Below are 22,364 nucleotides of genomic sequence, written 5' to 3'. Positions count from 1 at the left end.
CTGATGCAATGAATATGGACTTGAGCACGCTCCGGGAGAGAGCGCAGGACAGGAAGGCCTGGCGTGCTATGGTCCATGGGGTCACGAAGAGTCGGACACGACTGAACGACTGAACAACAAAAAGACGAGATGTACAGATGAAGTAGAATGAGGTGGCAGAAGCAAACTGCGGGTGGGTGGTTTAATTTTTGTAATGCTGTTCTTATGTCAAAAACGCCCTGAAAATAGAAAATACATATATCTGGCAAAGGGCTGAGATAGAAGCTCTCTCTCTTTCGTGCTAGGTTTCCCTTTGCAAAGAGACTTGTTTTTAACGTAGAGGAGCGAGCAAGCTCGGAAAACTCCCCCCCCCCCCGCGCGCTCTGAAATGGTATCGTCAATTCTACCACCTCAGCCTTCTGCACACGCAGAGCACATCTGAGCGCGACGCTCCCCAGCCACGACGGTCAAAGCCGGCCATCATATCTGCATAACCCTGACCACAGGGAGCATCCACGTGACGTGCTCTCACCCCTCCAACCGGAGAGCTCCAAGTTCCACCTCACGGATGCTCGGCCGCACCCCCGGGGTTGGGTTCTTCTTTCCCCATTTTGTCACTCCATCTTCATGTTGGCCAATCATCGCGCCACCCTCCGCCTTCCTCCAGCCAACAGCCAATGAGAAATGGCCGTTTGTCATCCGTTGGGCAGATGACGCGGAGAGAGAAGAGGAGGGGTTGACGGGGAGGACGGAGGCGAACGGCGGGCTTGGGGGCGGGGTTTACTTCGTGATATATTTGCATGGGGCGATGTTGTTGAGCTGGCGCTGGAGGGAAAAAAGAAGACGGCCCGGACGATGGAGGCGCTGCTATTGGCTGCGGCGGGGAAGCCGGCTGAGTTCTGATTGGCTAACGGGATGAGCAGCTCGACCTGGTGAGGGCGGGAGAAGGAACAGAAACCGGGCTGCGGAGGAGGGCAGGCGCGAGGCGTCGGGCGTGCCGGTGTCGGGGAGCCGTTCGCGCCCGGAGAGGAGCCCGTCCTGGAAGAGCCCCTCCTCGCAGCCCCGGACCTGGTGAGTTGAGGCGGCGCTCTGCGCGGCGGCAGCCTCCTCCTCCGCGCGGGACGGGGCTGGAGGCAGGTGCGCCGAGCGAGGCTCCGGGCTTGAGGCATCTCTGGCCTCGGGAGGTGTTCCCGCGTCAGCCTGACATCGCCCCCGACACTCTCGCTCCGTTTATGGCAAACTCGTCGGGCCGTGGCGTACGCGGACGTGGCCATCCGGAAGGCCAGGCGGGCTGAGGCAGGTTTCACGGCCGCCCCGCGAACCCCGTGGAAGCCTCACGTGTGGAAACGTGTTATCACGTGTGAAAAGGGAGGCTGATCCAGTGGAGGCTGGTGACTCCGATTGCGTTGGGACGGTGGGTCCATTCTGGGTTTCATTCAGAACCCTAAAGGAGCTCTCCAATGTGCTGAGACTATTTTGAGGATTGGGTCCAGCACCTTGGATAGTTCCTTTGGAGTTCTGGCTGGTTCTGATTGAAACCCAGCATGGATTCACAGGCCTACCGAAGTCAGAGCCACCAGCCTGATCTTGTGACAACCTAAATGTGAATGAGTGTCAACCTCTCTCCCCCCCCCAGCCCCATATTATCTCACATGTTTACAAGTCAAAGAGTTGGGCTCATTGAAATCCATAGTCAGCCTGATGACGGCACATCATTTATTTATGATTTCATTTCTGTCCCACCCTTCCTCCGAGGAGCTCGTTAGTGGCGCCCATACAAGGTTCTTTCCCCACCCTCCATTTTATCCTCACAACAACCCAGTGAGGTAGGTTAGGCTGGATAGGCAGTGACTTGCCTCGGGTCACTCAGGGTGCTTCCAGACGGCGGGATCCTAGCTCTAAGAATCAAGAAGGTACTGTGAAGCAATTCTGTTTTTTTCCTTCCCTTAATGGATTTTATTTTATTTATTTTTTATTGCATTACAAAGCTCTTTTGTGGGCAGTTCACAAAAATTAAACCCCTAAATCTCAACATGACATAATATAATATAAAACCCTTAAAAGGATGAAACAGAATAAAGCCAGAATAAAAAACTCCCACAGCCATGTAATGATTTAAAAACACATGGGATGTTACTAGGAACAAATGTGTGTTGATTTTTTTTTATGTTTTTGTCTAAGGGTCCAGACTAGCCTTCCCCAGTTCTTTCCAGATGTGTTGGACTATAATTGCCACCATGTGTTGTAGTCCAACACAACTGGAAAGCACCAGATTGGGGAAGGCTGGTCCAGACCATCAGTATAATGGGTTGTGGGTGTTGGGCCTCTCATCTGGCAGCCCTCCTTGTCCACTTGCCTCCTTTTGTAGTCTCCTCTTGGACCTCTTTGCTGGTTTTTGGCTAATTTGGTCCAATATCAGAGGTGGCCTGTGTTGGCACAAGCCACACAGCCCCTCTATCATTTCCTTAGCTGCTCTGAGGCCACAGAACCAATGCAGCAGTTTAAAGATGGACACTGGAAATCTTAGCACCTATGTGTTAAGGTCTATATTCAATCTCTGAACCTGGACTATCTTTTCTAGGTTATTGCACTACAGCCTAGGCTAGGAGACTTTGTTAGTGGAGATGGTTTGATGATCAGAGCCACTCTCCAGAAGGAGAAAGGCAGCACTTGCAGCTTGTGTGTGCAGTTCTTTAACTGTGAATGTTATAACTGTGGGACACTACGATAAGAAATTGTTGTCTTGTTCTGTTGAGCCAAATGCTTGGTACTTCTTTCTGGTGATCCTTTAAAAAAGTCATGTAGCTGTGCAACTTGGGAGACCAGCGGAGGCTGATCAGCTTATCGTATTAATGCTGAACAGGAAAGTGAAAAAAAGCAATACGTTTCTGTCTTGTAAGTTTTGCATCTTGTTTTTTCTGTAGAAAAGTAAATAGAATGGCAGACTTTCCTGATGTAGTTTCTCTGGCTACAAAGCTAAAAAATACAGTAATCCAGTACTACAGCACTGAAGATGGTGAATGGAGAGTTGCTAAGAAAACAGTAAGTTACTGAGCCATAAATGTTGCAGATTCTTTTGTTTGATAACAAACCGGTGTGGTGATTTCTATTATACCTTGGGGTACTAGGTGAGAATATTTGGTGTTATGGTATTTGAAGAATAAAATGGGGGCGATTCCTAGTTTCCCCACAAACTGTGGAACATTGAAGCAAAAAGGGCAGTGTGACATATATACTTTCCAGGAAACACATTCTTGTTACCATCAGTGGAGGCCTGTTGCTCACATAAGTGTAAATATTCTTTTTCCTGGTTTGCAGTAATCTTCAAAACTAAACTTCCCCTATTTTGTTTGAAGCTGGATATCAAAGTAACGCAAATTTAACCCAACACCTGTAATCCTAGGTATTTGCACCACTTGTATTAGTTGTGACGTCCACACAACTGTGAATCATTATTGCTGGTGAAATGTGATGTCGTGATAGCGTAGCTATTGATATGCCCCATTCTATGTCTGTATCTGATGGGGATTTTTTTTCTCTTTTGTATATTGATTTAAGCCTACATTTCATATGGTTGTGTCTTGAGTTGTGATTGGTGAATAGGGAGAGATAAACTGAAGAATTCATTTTAAAATGTGTTGTGTGGTGTTGGCTTTTTAAGTACAGTTGAAATAATGTAAATGTACTAACAAATTTCTGAAAGATGCACATTATTGGAAAGATCCCTCAGAGATCTCTGTCTTCAATTTATTTTTACTTCATTTACTTATTTCATTAAAATATTTCTATTCTGCTTTTCAGTCAATAGACTCTCAAGAAAGTGTACAATATATTTTAAAAACTTTTTTTTAAGAACACAAACCAATAAATACACACTTTCAGAGGTCTGAAGCGAGTGAGGCATTTTAATAGTGTATAAATACTGTGATCCTTCATTTTCTTTCACAGAAGGATACTACGGTTTGGCGTAAGCCGTCAGAAGAATTCAATGGATACCTGTAAGTTAAGGTCTTACAAATATTATTTCTAGTGAATAGGTGTGTGTATATTCAATACTGTATTGCAAGGGGGCTCAATCTTGCTGAATTAGAGCCGAAGTGGATTACTCTATAAGTCATTTGCTTGGCTCTCATGACACAACAGCCCATTGAGGGTTAATTTACCCTTGAGGAGTTCCAGCACATGCTGCCCCCCCCCCCTATGAATATGCAGCCCCCAACGGGGTTGCTGTGAGTTGTGTCTTGCAAACCTGGTGGAGTGATGGTGGTGGTGATTTGAGGGGTAAACAACTTTTGCATAACTGTACAGTTGTTTAACCCTCAAACAACCCCTGCCGGCCGAGTTTGCACAACACGGCAAGCCACAGGAACCACCACTTGGAGATGCATATTCATAATGGAGGGCGGCACATGCTGTAGCTCCTCGAGGGTAAATTAACCCTTGATGGGCTGTTGTGTTGTGTGAACTGACCCATTATATCCTCAATGCCATGACTGACATTGCTGAGTGCTACTGGTGAACAACTGGCCATGAGTCAGACTAACATTCTCTACCTTTTTTTTCATAAGGAGCTGGGGACATACAACCAGTTGAGCTTCTCTATAAGTACTTGCTCACCAAAATACGTGGTGCAATATCATCCTCCTTCAGCAGTGAGGATTTCTCAAGAAATGAACAGTTATTGTTTGGGGATCCTAATGTCTTTGCTATCTAATCCAACTGTTATGGCAAATTGGCATTTTCAGAGTGCACAAACAGCAATAATTTGTCCTTGGGAAATGCGGTACATCCCAGCCTGTCTCTGCTAACCTCTCTATTACCGTTTGGAGTGCTTTGTGGAATGGAGATGTCAAGCTCTCCTAGGCAGCAGTGGGCCAGCATCCATCATGCAGCTGGTGACAAACAGCACCTCTTACGTTCCACTTAATTTCTTTTTGTTTGTTTTAAAAGGAGTATTGCTTTATTTGCATTCAATTTTTGTCGTTCTCTGAGGCTCAATAGGTCTTTGTAGTATCATTTTTGGGGAGTGCTTGTGGGGGAGCCTTTAAAAATAAGATATGAAACAGAAAACCTTTGTCAGACAGATACAAGGCAGCTCCTCTGCCTCAGAGGAACTGAACGGAAAACAGCATGTTACTCTCCCACGCCCACACACACACGTTCAAAGATCATAGAGTTTCCTTTTGCTTGGAAAGAGGAGGATGTGGAATCTGAGGAACTGGAAATAAAATTTAACCTGGAAGAAAATGCTCCCAAGATTCCTAGGTACTGAAAATAAAAGAGACATTAGATGTATATCACCTATATGTGAGCTACTTCAAACTGATGGATATTTATTCAGGGCTTTAACATTTTCTAAGCATCCTTGTCTTACATCTGGTTCTGTAGGTACAAAACGCAAGGGATTGTGGAGGATGTCGCCAACAGAATAGTAGATCACATACGTCCAGGACCTTATCGGCTACACTGGGACAGCCTGATGACCACAATGGACATTGTTGATGAGTTTGAAGAGGTAACACTTTGTCCATATATATTATCCATTCACACAGCTAGGAGTTCCATTCATATGTTGATTGGGCTTTTGGCATAGAACTCGTGATGTGTTTTAACGTGTGTGTGTGTGTGTATGTTTATGCCTTGTTTGTAATGCTCGGAGCGATGTTCTTTTCTTGTACTAAAGAATGCTCAGCTTGGTGTGTGTTGCATTGGAGAGAGTTCTGATAACAATGCTGAGATGACAGGGTGGCAACATTGCCATAGCTCTCACTTTTGAGGATCTGAAATATCAGGGCATGATCCAGTAAAGGCAATCAGATTTAAGCATTCATTTTGATAGGACTGTCAATGGGACCTGATCAACCCAAAGTGAAGCAGTTTTAAGTCCCATTGCCCCCCATTGCAATTGATGGAGTTTCAAACTCCTTAACTTTGGTTGATTCATGCCCTTAATCCAAGGGTGGTGAACCTATAGCCCTTTAGATGCTGGTGGATTACAACCCCCATTGTCTGCTGGCTGGGGCTCATGGGAATTGGAGTCCAACACCATCAAGAGGGCCACAGCCTTGCACTTTAAGGCCTATATTTTTTGAACATTGTATTTTTTTTTCTAATTTGCTCAACTGAGCCTTTTTGAAAAAGTTATACAAAACCTTGCAGTCTGTTCACTTTAATGTGGTAAACTGAAGTCCTCCCTGAGCAGGGAATGTTGAGAGGTGGTGAGCACATCATGATCTTCAAAGCCTCTTTGCTTGGGCAAGGAGTGACCCTCAGCAGGACTCTCCTGGTTTCAGCCCAGCATCTTAATGAGTCCTGGAACCTGAACAAAGGACACCCCCAGCCTATAGATTCTACAGTTCTGTACCTTTGCCATGCATCATTAGTTCTGACTTGTGTGGTTTTTAAGCCAGTTTTCTTAATTATTTCTTAATTATTAAGAAAAATTGGAGAGTTAAATTCAGCATGCAACAAAACAACCTTTATATTAAAAGTCTTTTTGTTACATGCTGAATTTAAGTCTTACCATGAATCTAAAGCTAGCTTTCTTAAAGATGGTTCCTATTCAGCAGAATGCAGAGGATTAATCTCAGCAAGTTTGGCTAATCGTGATCATTTTTAGGATAACCTGATTTTTTTTTTCTTCAGTTAGGAGATGTGGACATTTCATTCTTTGTGTGGGGAGGTTGGGGTGGCCAGGGAGTCAGTTGAATTCATATCAGCCGTGTTGTTCGATATCCTTGTAACTTGGACGTATGGGTACGTCATCTTAAAATTGCTTCATCCTAACTACAAGTAATCTAAGGTGCCTTACAGAATCAAGCTAAATGGGATGAGAAATTCATAATTGCATTTCTGTCTCTTTAAATTTGAATTATGACTTTGAAACGGATAGCTTGCCCAGTATTGAATTTGCAGTTGGCATCCATTCATTGTACCTAATGAATGTCTGAAATGGAAATTGTCCGTGGAAAAATTTCTGCCCACATCACTGCTTCTGGTATACAAAAGATACTCCCTGAACTAACATTTTGTGATGGCTCCACAGAATTGCTGTATAATGCGTTACACCACAGCTGGCCAACTGTGGAACATTATTGCACCGAGAGAGTTCGTTGACTTCTCCTACACAACAGACTATGAAGGAGGGCTTTTGTCATGTGGTAATTTCTCATTAAACATCATTTTTTTTCCAAACCGACTTATCATGCACACCTGAGCCTGCTGAAATCAACTGTACGTAGGTTTTGGTTGATGTTCGCAAGCAATGATTGTATTGTTGCCATTCACATCTACAAAGTTAAAAATCGAAAGAAATTTACTGTTATGAAGAAGGATGTCCTGGTGATCACTTTGCAGCTTGAAAGTGCTGTACAAAAGTTGATTAGTGCAAAGGAGAGTTGAATTCATGTAACTGGGATAATTGTGGTGAGCGAGCTATACTAGGCCTCTGACTAGGATTGCCAGGCTGAACCTGGGGCAGTGCCTTTCAGAACTGCCTAAAATGGATAACTTTGGGAGGTGCTGCTTTTCCCCATGGTGGCAGCCACGGATGGGAGAAGGAATTCAGCCTTCTATTGGGGGGCAGGGGAAATCCAGGCTTGTATTTTGCTTGAGAGATTGGATAGTGTATGGCTGGAGTTAGGATATGGTAAATCCAGGGTGAGTAACCTCCAGCCCCTGAGAGATCCCCATCTGACCCTCTGGTTTCCCTTGCCTTCATCTCCAATTACTGTTCAGAGGTAAGGCAGTAGCCCTGCTCCCCCACACACACTGCATTGCAGCCTTCCAAAAGCCTCCCTGGATTCCAAGATAGGCTTTAAAAAAAGCCTATTTGGGGGGGGGGGGAGGTGCTGAGAAGGGAAGGACTAATCCACAAACATGGCTGCAACAGTGTTGAGGACCCCCCTTGAAAAATCCCCCCTCCCCTGCTGCAGTTGGACTTTATAATGCTGTGGTGGTGGTGGGGCAACATATGACTGTTTGTGGGAAGGTAGTTGCGTTGTGGTCCCACATGCAAGCAGTGGGGTAGCCCTGCCTGCTGTGGGCATGTGGCTCCACCCACATGCTTGCTCAGAACCAATTTGGTCCTTGGGCTGAAAAAGGTTCCCTACCCCTGTGTTAAATATTGAGTGTTGACTCCACAGATCATGCCTGTCTCAGGGGAGAAGGGTGGTTTGGAGAAGACAGGGGTATCCTCTGATATCCAGGGCCAGCTGGTGCCTTCTCTGCTCAGTATGTGGGCTGGGCATGTTCCTACATGGTCACTGGGTACTACCTTGAACATTGATCCTTCAACTAATAGTAACACGATCTGAAGATGAGCACTGTTTGCATAAGGGACTTGAATGGTGCATTGAGTTTTTAGAGTACACATTTCTTGCACTAACAGGAAGCACAGGAAGCTTTTGTTCAGATGTGCCCTTTGTTCCCCTAAAGGTTGTTTGCAGATAGTGCTTTGTCCCCAACCCCTGGTGCTTCAGTCATTAGCACAAACATTTTATTATGAATATAATGTTCAATATTCCTGCAAATCCACTGTGTTTTGAGGGCCACTTCACTTATTATAATTTCCCTGCATGGCAATGATTTCTGTGTAGGAAAAGAAGAAAAGAGGCTTAATGACATTGCCAAGGATGCAAGGAGCTCCTTAGGCATTAGGCTTGCCAGCTGATCTTAAAAAGGCCCAGCTTTTCTGTTCTTGTGCATCTGCATGTCAAGCTGCACAGAGGCAAGGGCAGGCTGAATGGTTGGCAGCCCTATTAGGCATGCAGCAATGCTTCTGTACATGCAGTAGACTTCCCCATTTATCTGTCTGAGTTACAGGTTCTCCTGCTGCATCGGTGGATGCTGAAATTGCAGGGCCCCCCCTTACTTTGGGGGTTTCAGTTGTTAGATGGAAGCCTCCCCCACAAGTGCCTTTGGATCCTGGCCCTAACAAGCTCTTAAAGATGCCCCATGGACAAAAATAGGTGCATTCCTTTTGTATGAGAGTTTTAACCCATTGCAGTATCTTATTTTACTACAGGTATTAGCCTGGACTATGGTGAAGTAAGACCAGGTTTTGTCCGAGGATTTAACCACCCCTGCGGCTGGTTCTGTTTCCCACTCAAGGACAATCCTAGACACAGCCTTTTGATCGGCTTTATTCAGACGGATCTGCGTGGCATGCTCCCCCAGTCTGCAGTGGATACAGCTATGGCCAGTACACTGGCGAATTTTTATTCTGATCTCAGGAAAGTTCTGACGGCATGATTTCTTGCAATTCTCTTCTGCTCCACGAAGAAGATTTCTAAAAGTTAGGGTGGGTTAGAGGCTTCCTGCATGAAGATTTGTAGTGCTTTCCTTATTGGTGCCAGTAATCCTATTTGCACAGGTGAATTGGAAACACATGTACTCTGAAGTAAGAGTTGCTGAGCTCAATGACATTTAACTCTTTGGCAAGCATTTTTTTTTTTTTTGGATTGTAGCCCAGAAAAAATCATGACTTTCCTAAATAATGTGTTGGATCCAGATTTATATCATGCTTTGAGTAGACCTATTGAAATCAATTTCTGTGGGTCTACTCTTACGCATGACACAAATCTGGATCTAACCCACTGCCTGGGAAATGCACATGCCCCAACTGGATTGTGTTCATTGCTTTGCTGTCTACAACATACACCCCTTTCAAGCTGAGGTTGTAGGAAACATGTTTTCAAAGAGACTATATTAAGAATGCAGGGAGAGTCCTGCTGGATGAAACAGCCCACCTGGTGCAGCATCCTGTTTCGCACAACGGCCAACCAAATACCTTGGCTTAAATTCAGAGCTATCTGGACTATGAATTTGTCCTTATGATCTTTGAGCACATACTCTGGTCCAGCAGGGTTGATACCTTTTGGACATCCTGTTGCTGGACTGGTTACGTTGTATGCAGATGCACATCTGCGCTGCACATGGTGCTTAGACATCCACTGTGGGTGGAGGATGTGTATGTTCATCCACATGGCAATGTGAACAGGAATGCACATTCCAAGTCACTGTCTTGGGCTGTACATGTGCTGTTAGCTGCAACTATATCTGGATTGAGGCATAAGTATTTTTATTGTTTTAGGACCAGACAACCCAAATGAAGCCTCATACTGCAACCAACCGAGTGACCCCAAGGACTTTTGAAGACTTTTGAAGTAACCTTGTTACTTTCAGATTGCTGCATACAGTCATTTAAAATCTAGGGTTAAACGAATTCTTCTACATTTAGAATGCTTACCTCAGATCTTGAGAATTTTACATGGTTTGTGTAACCGAACGCCTGAATTTTTAAAATGTCATCTTCATTTAGTAGTCTCTCGGTGTTTAAACTCAGTTTATGATAGGAATATGAAATGCATATGATGTGGGTGAGCTACACATGGCAGGATATGTATATGTTTGCAAATGTTTTTTTAAAATACCCCACTTATGCTGTCTTTGCATCTCAGGCTGCAAGGGTGTGATAGTCTCACTTTTATCCCAGAGCAGGAGGGGACATAGTGTTATATTTGAATCTTGTCTTGGATTGAGATTGGAGTAGATGCATGCAATGTTTTCAGGTACAGAGAGAAAACAAGGGTTACCAGCATTGCTCTGGTTTGTATTCTAGAACAAACTTAGACCATAAACATGGATTGTTAAGGCTTTTAAATGGTAGCTGTGAGATGGAAGCTGTGGGTGCCGCTTTACTCCACCTTGTGCACTGCAATCATGTAGTAGAACAAATGTGTCCCAATCCTTCAAGGTCCAGTCTGCGCATAAAAAGAGGCTTCCCACATGATGCAGATTTCAGCTAGTGCATGTGTACGAAGCTGCTGCAGGTGTGATCGCATCGTATGCAGCCAGTGTGATTGTACCCACAGTTCTTGTCCTGGGTCACAGAACTAGGAATGCGACAGAAGTCTTGTCAGATCTCTCCATCAGTCTAGACAGCTCACCCCAAAGTATCATGTGGTGGTGACCGTTCAAATGCTGTCAGATTGAGCTGACAAGGAACAGTGTTTCATGCAAAGCTGGACTGAAATAAACATTGGAAGCCTAACTCTATTCAGTTAGGTGAACAATTTGCATTGAGTAACTGTTCACTTTAGAGCGATTCTGAAAATCAGTGTGACAAGGATTCTGTGTGTGTGTGTTTAAAGGGGAGATTATGGGGAAAGTGTGGATTTACACGAGCAGCATGTCCATTTTCTAAGCTTTAATGCCATATTTTCCACTTGCTTTTTAAAGTTGAAGGGGCTTAAAGGGAAGTTTGGTACCTAGGGGACCTTCTGAAATGCCCACCACTGAAAATGTGTGGCGTGTGTGATGAGTTTTGCGTTGAGGCTAGTGAATTTTGGCTCTGTAAGTTCCCACTTTGCAGTCATGAGGAAGGTTATCATTAGTGATCTCATGGGCACTGTCCAGTGCTTGCCTATGATACTCACTCAGCCAGATTCCAGATGGAACTCTGAATTACAATGTTCCAGCAAGTTTGAGAAAGCACCTCCTCTTCCCAGCAAAAACACATTATGGTGCGAGGGCTGACCCACACTAATTTCCACAGCTCCCAAGAATGCTGCCATCAGCATGCAAGTCACAGAGATCACAGCTACAGCATTCAACATGAAGATGCTGGTTCACACAAATAATGGCTGTGGAATTGGAGAGCAGCATCAAGTTGTGCACACTGTTCCCCAGACAGCTAGGAATGTCCAGGGACCTGCTTCTGCATGTATCATGTGGAACATAATGCATCATAAGAGCCCTGTTGGATCAGGCCAAAGGACTATCAAGTCTAGCATCTTGATGGAACTAGCCATCCATAATAGCCAACCACATGCATTTGAGAAGCCCACAAGCCAGGCTTGAAGGCATTATCCATCTTCTGTTGTTCCCACTTGTCTAGTATGTGGAGGCAGCCTGTGTCTGATTCTGGTAGTAGCCTTTAGCCATCTTGACTAGTATCCATTGATGGTCTTATTCTTCATGAATTTGTTTGACCCTCAAAGTGAGTGGCTCTCTCTTCTTGATTAGTGAAGATGTTGCTGTCTGATAGTTCATCCTGTGTTTTCTGTTATGGGATGGCTGGGCATGTACTTGTGCAAAGTGGCCCTGTGTCACCCAGGGTTTGAGGACAGAATTAAAATGGCCTTGTCTTTTTCAGTGTCTTTGCAGTGTTTGGTAGCATGCCAAATGCATAATGTGTGCTTATGATAAATGTTGGAGAAAGCCTTTGATTAAACTCAGGAAAAATATTGTACAGGGCATAACAATGTTAAAATAACAGTACCTTCTGCAATTATATTCATGAACCATTGCTTCCAAAGTAAATCTGGAAAGTTGGTCTTGGGGAGTTGTCTGTGGTAGCAAAAAGTACTAATTAACTACATACAGTCTGGCTTGTGCCTGTGCAATGTAGCCCCTCAGGTCAAAATGCATACTCTTATGTTTGGCTAGACAGTGGTTAAAGCAACAACCCAGCAGAACATTTTGCATTCTTCCAAGCATCTCTGTAACAGTATTAGAATACATTAAGGATCAAGATGTAGAACTTCTAGTTTAATGGTGTTAGCATTAACTTTCCTGCCTCTTGATCAAGCTTCCTTCGCTTAGGCTGTGTATGGAATATTGCTTCTGAAAAGCTATCAGAACCGTCGCTATCCAGCATTGGTAGTTTGTTAACTGTAAAAATGTTCTAGCGGTGGAAGGAGGTGGGTGGTAGGGGGAAAAGCTTGTTAAAGCCTAATAAATAAATAAAAGGTTGTTAAGGCCTAATAGATCCCTAATTTTCTATTGCAGTTGTTTCCTCAATACGAGAAAGGTCGTGTGCATGTGTGTGCGCGTGCGCATGAAATCAGCAACAGTTCCTGCTGTAGTTAATTTCACTCCTAAATGAAACTAAGCAGTGGTAGCAAAGCCCTGCCATTCAGGACTGTTTAGGATTTTTGCAATCCTCAACATACTTACTAGGCAGTAAGCCCCATTAAACACATTGTGATTTCTTTCTGAGAAAACCTGCATTGGATTTGGGCTGTAAGAGAGAGAGCAGCCTTGCACTGTGTTTTTCCTTTTTAAAGGGCTGAACTTGTGTCAATATGTAAATATGCATCCTCTCATGCACTCTGTCTTGCTTATTAATTCTGACCTAAGAGGTTCTCTTTCAAAATGCTGCTATCCTCAGTACTGAAAAGTTTGATGCAATAGAAAGAATCCTGTAGTCCTATTTCCATATTTCAATTCTTTTTAATCCTTAAGAGGGCAGAGAAACATATCATTGGCTATGTTGTAGCCGAAATGTGAATTATTAGCAGCAGCAACAAAAATGTTAGTATTAGTAACTATTATAGGTAACAAATAGTGAAGCATGTGGATATATTGAAATCTCTTATGCTTATTATCAATAGATGGCCATCAACTGTCAGATAGTAAAATCAGCTAAGGGAGCTATTCTATGCATGTTTAGACAGAAAAAGTCCTAACAACTCCCAGCATCCCATTGCTGGTGCTTGCTAGGAATAGTAGGACTTTTTTTCCTTCAATGGGAGTTAACAATGCATATCTGTAGCTGGATGGTATGATGGTATTGATCCAACATTTTCTGTAAGAACAGTTTGATTTAAGTATTTAAGAAACTACCATTATTTTCTCATGATTCCTCTTTTATTACGTGTCCGGAAAGAATTCATTTGAGATCTCTGGTAGAATGCAATCTTCTGACTGGTTAAATTGACAATATGGTTCAATTTGAACAGATTTTTAAAAATTCACTTGCTGGCACAAGTGACCATAGTTCTCCTGAAAGTAAATTGTTTCAGGTTATCAAGATAATGCTTATGCTGGAAAAATGTATGAAAATTGTGACATATTTCTGTTCTGTATTATAACTGAGACTATTTATATAAAATGTTTATGATGTATATTAAAGTATTAAGTTCAAAATATTTTATGTTCTTTTTTGAATAAATAAATAGAATGATTATTTCCTCAGTCATACAACCATATGAAGCTGCCTTGGGTTGAGTCAAACCATGGGATCTATCTAGCCCTGCGCTGTCTCCTCTGGTTGGTTGGCAGCAGCTCTGCAAGGCCTTGAGCAAACAACTTTCCTCAGCTGTATTATCTGAGAGTCTTTTAACTGGGGGGTTTCTCCACGACAACAGAAGGAGAAGTGAATGGAGGGTTATCTGGATTTTCCTAGGAATCTTGACTTTGGTGTGCTTTGGTCCATGCAGGGCTCCACAAGTGAGTGCACTGCACCAACATAAGTCACTTCACAGAAGATACTGGGGGGGGGGCGAACGTCATCTGACTGGCAGGGGCTGCTCAACCAATGAGAGAGGCTTCCCCCAGCCCATCCAGGATCTCCCCCCCCCCCCGCCACTTTCTTCTTCTATAATATCCTGGGAGGTTTCCTCCTGTGACAAAAGCACTCTTCTCTTCCCTCCCCCCCCCTTTGCATTAATGACTTCCTTACAGGACAGAACATTACAAAACACAGCTGTAGATCCTCCCTCCTTTAAATCTCCAGATGCTGTGACTGAGTGAGACTCTGCTTTAACTGCTCCCTTACAGCTGGGGAAGTGCTTCACAGCCTTTAGGAGATTTAACCCTGTGAATACTTGAAGCACCCTGTCTCTTGAAGCAACCAGCCCTTTTTCTAATCTTCTTTCTCCTTTTCCTTAAAGCTCCCAAGGCTGCAAAGGAGCAAAGCTGTGAATTACTTACTTCCAAAAAGAAAGGAAGGAAACATCAAAAACAAGCCTCACTGAACACAATTGGACTTACTTCTGAGTAGACACACACATGTTTGTGGTGGGAAAGACGGGGATGGGAAAGCAGCCCTCTTTCTAATGTGCTATTTTAATTAAGGGGGATCTCTCTAAATTCTGAAGTGCGCATTCAGGACAAGTCTCATTGAACACAATGGGAGTTACTTCTGAGTAGACAGTAATTGGCTTGTGCTGGAAAACACGGGATGGGAAGCACAGGGACAGGAAACACCCCTTGAGAAGGGTCATGTTGAAAGGCACACCCCTGGACAGGGCTAGCATACCCGAGGTTAATGGGGGGTTGGGGCACACAACTATACTGTGGAGAACCTGGACCCAAGTAGTCTCAGGAAATCTGGGTTTTCCATGAAAAGCTTCAGGGTGGCTGTGGGATGGCTATGATGTCATGTGTCCCGAATGACCTTGAAATGAAGCCAGGTTGCAGCAAATCCACCGTGGAGACACCCCCCTGGAGAGAACTGCATGCATTCTGACACTTTGGTCTGATGGTGGCTATCGGCCATTTCTGAGATGAGAAAAGCAAATGTGATGCAAGCAGGACCCTGCTCTATCTTTTCCTTCCAGCTCTTGTTCCTTGCAATTGCAGCACCTTCATCTGAGTTTGCTTTACGTTTTGCCAAACAGCCTCCCCTCAACCCTAGTGCCAGTTACACCACCAGCAAATATTTTCCTCCCCTTATCCTTCTGCTCTAATGACCAAAGCTTTACCTATGAGCTATTCTGAACTTGTCTAGTAGTCTTTTCTTTGTTTCCCAAGCCACATTTCTGCTCCTGTTGTAGCTCTTGTCTCAATGAACATGCATCCTATATCTGCCTTGACAGCAGCTGTATCTCTGTTATAACAGCCTTAATCACATAAGTCTCTTTGGCTTGAACTGAAGTCTTGCTGGGATGCTGGGCAGACTTTTAACCCCATGGCTGTCACAATAAGGAAATACTGAATGCAATCTCTGCCAGCATATTTTTGAGATTTCCTCCCTAACCACAAGTCATGGATCCATAAGAGTCTATAGTGAGTGCCATCTCCCACAAGGCACCCTAATCTGGTATTAGATCTCAAGAATTACTAGGTGGAATTTTGCACTGCAGGAAGAGACCCAGAGGTTCCTCTTATTGCTATAGATCTCTTTTCCCTGTCAGTCTTCAACCTTCTCACAGAAGGAAGCAGGCCTCTCTTTACAAGGAGAACTCTTCAAGATCCCATCCACAAAGCCTCATCCACCCAAAGGGATCCCTGAGCATCCTAAGTCAGAACGCTGCAAAAATGTGGGCTAGCTTTTGGGATTGTAAATGCATTTTCATTCTTAACAGACACATGGTGCTTTTCCCAGAGCAGATGCTGAAATAAGATCTAACCTCTCAAGGTTTCTATCGAAGACTTAGACCTTGCAGAATAACAGCACAGCAATCCTGGGCATACTTGTTTATTTTCATATGGTACATGCAAATCACATTTTTCAGCATCGAAATGTAACCTTTTTATTCTGCAGATATCGGTCTCTGTATTGGCATACAAAAGGCTAGGTAAGTTCACTTATAAAAGTTGCAGAAAAGGCAAACAAATGTCTAGTTCTGAGACCTCTATAATATTTAACTTTGAGAGAGGGAAGTTACGCAAGCTTGATCAGTCTGATCCTTGTTTACACTTCAGGCATTACCACAAGCAGGTATTTCTTGTTTCTGTTTATAATACTGTTATTAAAAAGTAAAAGATTTTTGATAACCAAATTAATAAAAAGGTGCCAGGTGTTTGGAGGAAGCAAATAAAGCAGAGATGGAAACATATACATGGAATACCATTAAGGTAAGCACACAGAAATGTTGGCCAAAGCAACCCTAAAGGCCCTTTGCTAATGCTACTTCTGTAAAATACATCTTGCATTAACCGTATCTCATGGTTACATATTTCGTTAACTGGAAGAAGAAAGCTGGGCCTTCATACTTAAGCCATGCACCATAGGCCACAATCTTAACAGGCATGCTAAAACCAATTTGATTTTAATAGCCTTCCATCTGCAATCCATACTTGCTTGGGAGTAAGTCCTGCTGAACTTAATAAGGCTACCTTCTGAGGATGTATGTATAGGATAGTGCTGACTTCCTTTTAAGAGTCAAGAAATACACATTCCAGTAGTGTATTTGGAGTACGTAAAGTAGATCCAGTGAAATCAATGAAACTTAAGTTAGTCTGGATCTAACCATTTGTATATTCAAAGACGCCCCCTGCCCCCGTCCTTTGTGGTCAAAGTCCTCCACATCAATGTCTTTCAAACATTTTACTAAGGTCATATCTGCATTGCAAATTATACACTGGCCCTTAACCAGTGTGTTATTTTGGGTCATCTCTTTCTTTCAGTACTCTTATACTAGAAATGCATTCTATATTGCACTCATGGGATTATTCTGGGGCAACATGTTCATGGTTGGGTTTCTGCCATCTTCCCTGATCTGCCTTGCAAGGTCAACCTTAAGAGAAATATTCAGTAGCCACACCTATCCTGTTTCCATGTCTGTGTCCTCTTTACCTGCTGTTGTCAGTGGTTATGCTTGGTGACTCTGAAGACTTGACTGTCAGGTTATTTACAGACACTGCGCAAGTATCAGTAATGCCATATTATTAAGCAATGCAAATTATTTACATGTATCCACATGCAGAATCAGATAAAATACAGCAGCAGAGACAGCTACATGCCACAGTACATGACTGCCTATCATATATACTAATAGGGAATGAACTCAAGTTTGCTGAGTGCCAGTCCTACATAGCCAAAATAGTACCATCTACAAACAAGAGGGAAGTATCAGGATACTTGGGGAAATCCCAAGGTTTGCAAAAGTTAAAAAAAAAATCTTCAGAAACAAACCAACCAAGGGGGGAACCCCTCTTCTTCGTAACAGCCCCAAAAGAACTGAGCATGCTCAGTGGGCACAGAATGCTGACTGACTCTTGGGGGTGGAGAATGGAAACTGGTTGGGATGGCGAAATGGCAGGAACTTGAACAGGCACACTCCACACTGCAACATTTTGTTGCAGGTCCCATTTGTTTCTGCCTGTTAGCAAGGTTAGCCCTAGCTTTACACATTAACCATTGATGATGGGTTTGCTGTGGCTGTAGTCTGGGGTAGCAATTCAACAGAAATTTAAGTGCACTCAAACCAGTTGATAGATTTGCTTATGTTTTGCAACCAGGAACTGTTGAACTGGCAAGATAAGTTAGCCTTCTAGTACTAGACTTTAATCTTAACTCTCTCAATACTAAAAGCATCCTTGTCTAATTAACACCACTAATAGCATGCATTCAATGTACATCTACATCTCATTTATTTTCTGTTACAATAAGCTGCTTTTGTGTTATCATATCAAATGGCAATGCTATCCCTTAGGCAACTACAAAATCAAAGTCACATTTTAAGGCTCCAATCCTATGCAAACTGATTTGGGAGCAAGTCCCACTTGAATTCCATGGGGCTTAATTCTGAGTAAAATAACTCATAGGATTGAACTGAGAGACTTAAACACTGGAATTTCAGTGACCCACATAAGAATTGGATATAATACACTCCCTTGATTTGCCATGGTACTTAATAATTAGAACATACAGTCCAGCATGACAGAGTCCTGGAGACGTGTGTACATGTACGATGGAAAAACTTACTGAACTGGATTTAGTGAATGGATATAAGAAATTTCCAGTCTTTTGAATAATTGTGGAATAGTGGTTTCTGAATCATACTGTCATTCTGCAGCCATCCCCCATTACCCTGTTTGGGTTTAGCATTATGTTGTCTTTTAAACATTGGATCGCAAATCTCTGCAAAAGCAGTATTCCTGTGACATAAGAAACAATAGTAATAAATCCACCCTAACAAGCAAGGGTATGAAGATTATGAGTTAGCTCTAATAATTGCAATTTCATTGCCATGGAAGAATGGTAGCACAATCTCAGTGTGGCATCTTCATTTTTCCAAGTGTACGAATACTTGGACATACCTGATCAAGCACTCATATCAAGCTGACAAACATGATCAAAGGCACCTACTGGAACAAAAGCTGTAGGTTTTGGAATGAACTTCAAATTGCCAGATGTTTTGCTTGCCCTCCAGACCATATTGGTTCTAAGATGCTGAAATTCTTAGGTTTTGTGCGGTTCACAGCAGTAGTGACTTCTAGACTTTTGCTAATCTGCTAGTTTATGACCTGGTTTGCACATAATGCTAACCCATGGTTTATTTAGCTCAAAGTTAACTCATAGTTTGTTGCCCTACTCAGGGTTTGACTGAGAGACAATCAAACAAACCAGAGTTTGTTTTCTCAATCCCTGAGTTGTTTCTTTCCTTCCTCCTTTGGCCATTCTTTCCCTGTATCCCAAATGCCTATGTAGCTCTATAGTACTGGCATGTAGAGCAGCTGTTGTTTTTTAACCACTCTTGCCACTGCCTCTGTGCAAACCCTGTAACCCTGTAAACCCTGGCAAAACAATCCATGAACAACCCACAGTTCTGGGTTCACACCTAATGTTAACTCATAGTTTAAATAACCCAGCGTTCACAACCCAACAACAAACCATGGCTTCTCTTTCTGGGTTGTTTGTGATTAACAAACCATGGTGTGTTGGTGTGGCTGGGTTTGCACATCATGACATTCCAGAAGTCAACAACCCATGGGTTAAATAGACTATGCGTTAGTGTTATATGCAAACCAGGACATTGTCTCGTAAAAGGCTAGCTTTCTGGATCCCTGAAAGGAAAGCATGCACCATAATCTTACAATTGACTAGTAAAGCAGTGTACATGCCTTATATTTCTACAAAGGCTAGGTGTTTAGAAAAACAGTTTTGTTCCTAGCAATGATACCCTGGACTATTAATAATGTAAGTCATGGTGTGCAGCTGAGAAAGTAATCTTTGATTCATTTCATTGGGACATGCACAGAGGTAGCCCGTTCTCTTGTATACGTAACAGAACTAGTATCACATGCAATGGGGAATCTCTATGCATGTCCAGAGCATCCTGCTCCATTGAAGAAAAAGAACTACCCTTATATATCAAGTGTTTTGGATCATGCTGTGTTTTTCTAGTTATGTTCTCTGAATTCTTCTATTCTCTAGGCAAGAGGGTACGTTGCCAAAACAAATATAAAATCCACCTCTACTTTTCCTTCCAACAATAATACCTTGGAATGTGTTGAATTCTTGTGCTTGGGAACAATGATTCCTTGTGCAAAATAAATATTCTTTCATGTAAGTTCTAATAATTCATGCTTCAAATATGTGTCAAAATATCGTTTTTTTTTTTAAATTCACATAAGATACTTTCACTGTAAACACAAGGTATTCTATTCTGTAGTAACCAAAGTAGTTATTTACCAAGCCTAATATCAATAATATTCCATTACCCTTCATTTTAACTGCAATAGAACAGAAAACACAAAACTAGTCATACTCTTAGCTGATGTGCATATCCTTGCCTTAACTAAGATGTGTTGTCTCTGCAAGAAAATACTACTGAAAATGCAGATACCAAGGTAAGACATAATGGCCTAACCTATTATGAAGTTAGGCGAGTACCTGAAAAGCAACAAACAGAGGCTGTATATGTAAGTGTATACTCACTTATCTGGGATTAAGCCCCATTGAACTGAATGGGCTTAATTCTGAGTAGACACGTATAGGTTTGTGCTGTAAGATCATTATCAATTGCCAGGTTTTTTGTATCTTTTTTACATATACATTAAGAAATTCAAGTGTTATAAAATGACTTACAAACAAATGTTTGCTGCTAGATATCCATTCTGATTATTCTTCAGTTAACATAGGCTACACCTGGCAGAATAAAGATTGTAACAGTTTTTTACACAGGTGCCTGAATCTGCCCTTATTTGGTCTTTATTGGCACACCCATACTGATCAAGCCTACCCTGACAGGTAAAGAAATGGTTGTACAACTCTCCTGTATCTCCAGCCTGCAAGCATTTCAGTTGTTTACTGGAGTACCGTGACTGCTCTCCTACAGGAAAAGTATCATGCTGTTTAATATCTTCCTTGCATCACAGTTCTATAATTGCAGACTGATAATCCCCATGCCTATAAAGAGGTGCACAGTTTCACAGTCATGGCAAATTCCTTGACAATGGCACGCACCTTTTTGGCTTGTGCACTGCTCTTAACATTGCTTTGTCAAAGTTGTACTAGATACTGAAATGGCAGAAGTCCAAAATACCTTTTGGTTATCATTAAAATACTGTATAGAAATGGTTACTTGATAGAAGTAAGGCATTCTTAACGTAAGCTTCAGGAACATACGGTTTCATAGCCATCTGAACAAACCTTTCAATCTTATACAGGAATCTGTGGAATGTTTTTGCATATAAATCTCTAAGTTCTCAATTGTAAACAGTTTGTACATTATCACTGATGAATGCAAAATGTTTCATATGATGTTTTAAAACACTGGGTGGCCTTTAGTGCCTATCAACCTACTGGGTGATTGTGAGTTTGGAAGGAAGCGTATCGAAGAAATGCCATGAGCTCTAGAAAATGCCTATCTTGTATTAAGCCATAATCATCAGTCATTTCAGAGGTCACCTATAAACGCCCTACATGAGATATATGTGCCGACTATAAGGAGTGCCCATACACTCCCTGGTCTCCATTTCACTTGTTGGTATTACTGTAAATATCACTTTATCCATGGCATGCCAATAAATGACGGTTTACTCCCCCCCGCCCCCGCAGAAGCAGTCACATGCATTGAAGTCCAGGTCACCAGCTTGTAGTGCATTTTGCATCTCAAAGCAAAGCCAACCAGAGTGACCCTGCTTGCGATTCTTTCTTGCTGAATGGTAACTTGGCTGGTGCATGAAGTGACAGATCTTAGCTGAAATAAGCTATCCTAAGGTGTACAGCTCTCCTTCAAAGGCTTCTGCCTGAGAATCCACTTCCTGAGTTTCAGCGAAGTTCACTGCTTCATCTTTCTCCACATTTTCCTCCACATCGCCTTCTGGGCCTAGAGACTGGTTTTGGCTGGGCTTGTTGCCGTCGTGGGTGCTGTGGGAGCTTGCACTTCCAAGACGCGTTGATGCAACAACAGCTTTCACTGCAGCCTGTTTTTTTTAAAAAACAAACAACAAGAAAAGTGGTTATATTCCTTGGCACGTTTGCTGTGGCTCCTTTGCATTGATCCGGAGCTAGCGGCCATTCCGTTTGCACCACTGACCAAAGCAAGGCTCCAGCCACTTCTTAGCAGATTCCCTCTTACATAACGACTGGTACATAATTTCCCAGTCAATACATAATGACTCTCTTACATAATTGCTGTTAAATTTCATAGCAACGCTGCAAAATATCACTAGACCAAAAGTTTTCAGTGGCAGTGACAAAATAAAACAACAACAAAAGAGCTATTTAAAATAGCTTTCCCAGAAATGTACCTTAAGTTTACGCCGAGCATTGAATTCTTGGAGTTTCTTTTGGGCTGTGTCCATATGAGCAAAATTGGCTGCTTTCCCTGTGACCCAAGGATGCTGTAAAGCTTGAAATGTGGTAAGACGTTTCTTGGGGTCAAGCACAATTAGCTTCTTCACCTGCATAATAAGAAAAATAA

General features: G+C 42.7%; 2 protein-coding genes across 4 annotated transcripts in view; one reads left to right on the top strand and one right to left on the bottom strand.

The window, feature by feature from the left end:
- Positions 1-722: 722 nt before the first annotated feature.
- STARD4 (StAR related lipid transfer domain containing 4) lies at positions 723-13,907 on the top strand. Its single transcript, XM_084833861.1, has 6 exons — positions 723-1,050; positions 2,904-3,021; positions 3,928-3,977; positions 5,368-5,494; positions 7,025-7,139; positions 9,005-13,907. Exons 2-6 carry the CDS (start codon positions 2,917-2,919, stop codon positions 9,229-9,231), a joined length of 624 nt encoding a protein of 207 aa, XP_084689987.1. The 5' UTR covers positions 723-1,050; positions 2,904-2,916; the 3' UTR covers positions 9,232-13,907.
- Positions 13,908-16,171: 2,264 nt separating this feature from the next.
- Positions 16,172-22,364, bottom strand: part of CAMK4 (calcium/calmodulin dependent protein kinase IV) — a 142,392-nt gene continuing 136,199 nt past the window's right edge. For 2 of the 3 annotated variants that reach the window (XM_084832090.1, XM_084832089.1), the window contains 2 exons: positions 22,192-22,344; positions 16,172-21,864 (listed from right to left, as the gene is read on the bottom strand). In XM_084832090.1, the coding sequence (XP_084688216.1) occupies positions 21,649-21,864; positions 22,192-22,344 (369 nt within the window). In that variant the 3' untranslated portion in view covers positions 16,172-21,648. The remainder of the gene's footprint in view (positions 21,865-22,191; positions 22,345-22,364) is intronic. The other variant, XM_084832091.1, reaches the window with a different exon arrangement.

The sequence above is a fragment of the Heloderma suspectum genome, chromosome 2, assembly GCF_057233095.1.
Source record: "Heloderma suspectum isolate Gila_16-S chromosome 2, 16-S_ref, whole genome shotgun sequence".
NCBI lineage: Eukaryota > Metazoa > Chordata > Lepidosauria > Squamata > Helodermatidae > Heloderma > Heloderma suspectum.
The sequence above is the reverse complement of the archived record's forward strand: the minus strand, read 5'-3'. Positions and strand labels throughout refer to the sequence as shown.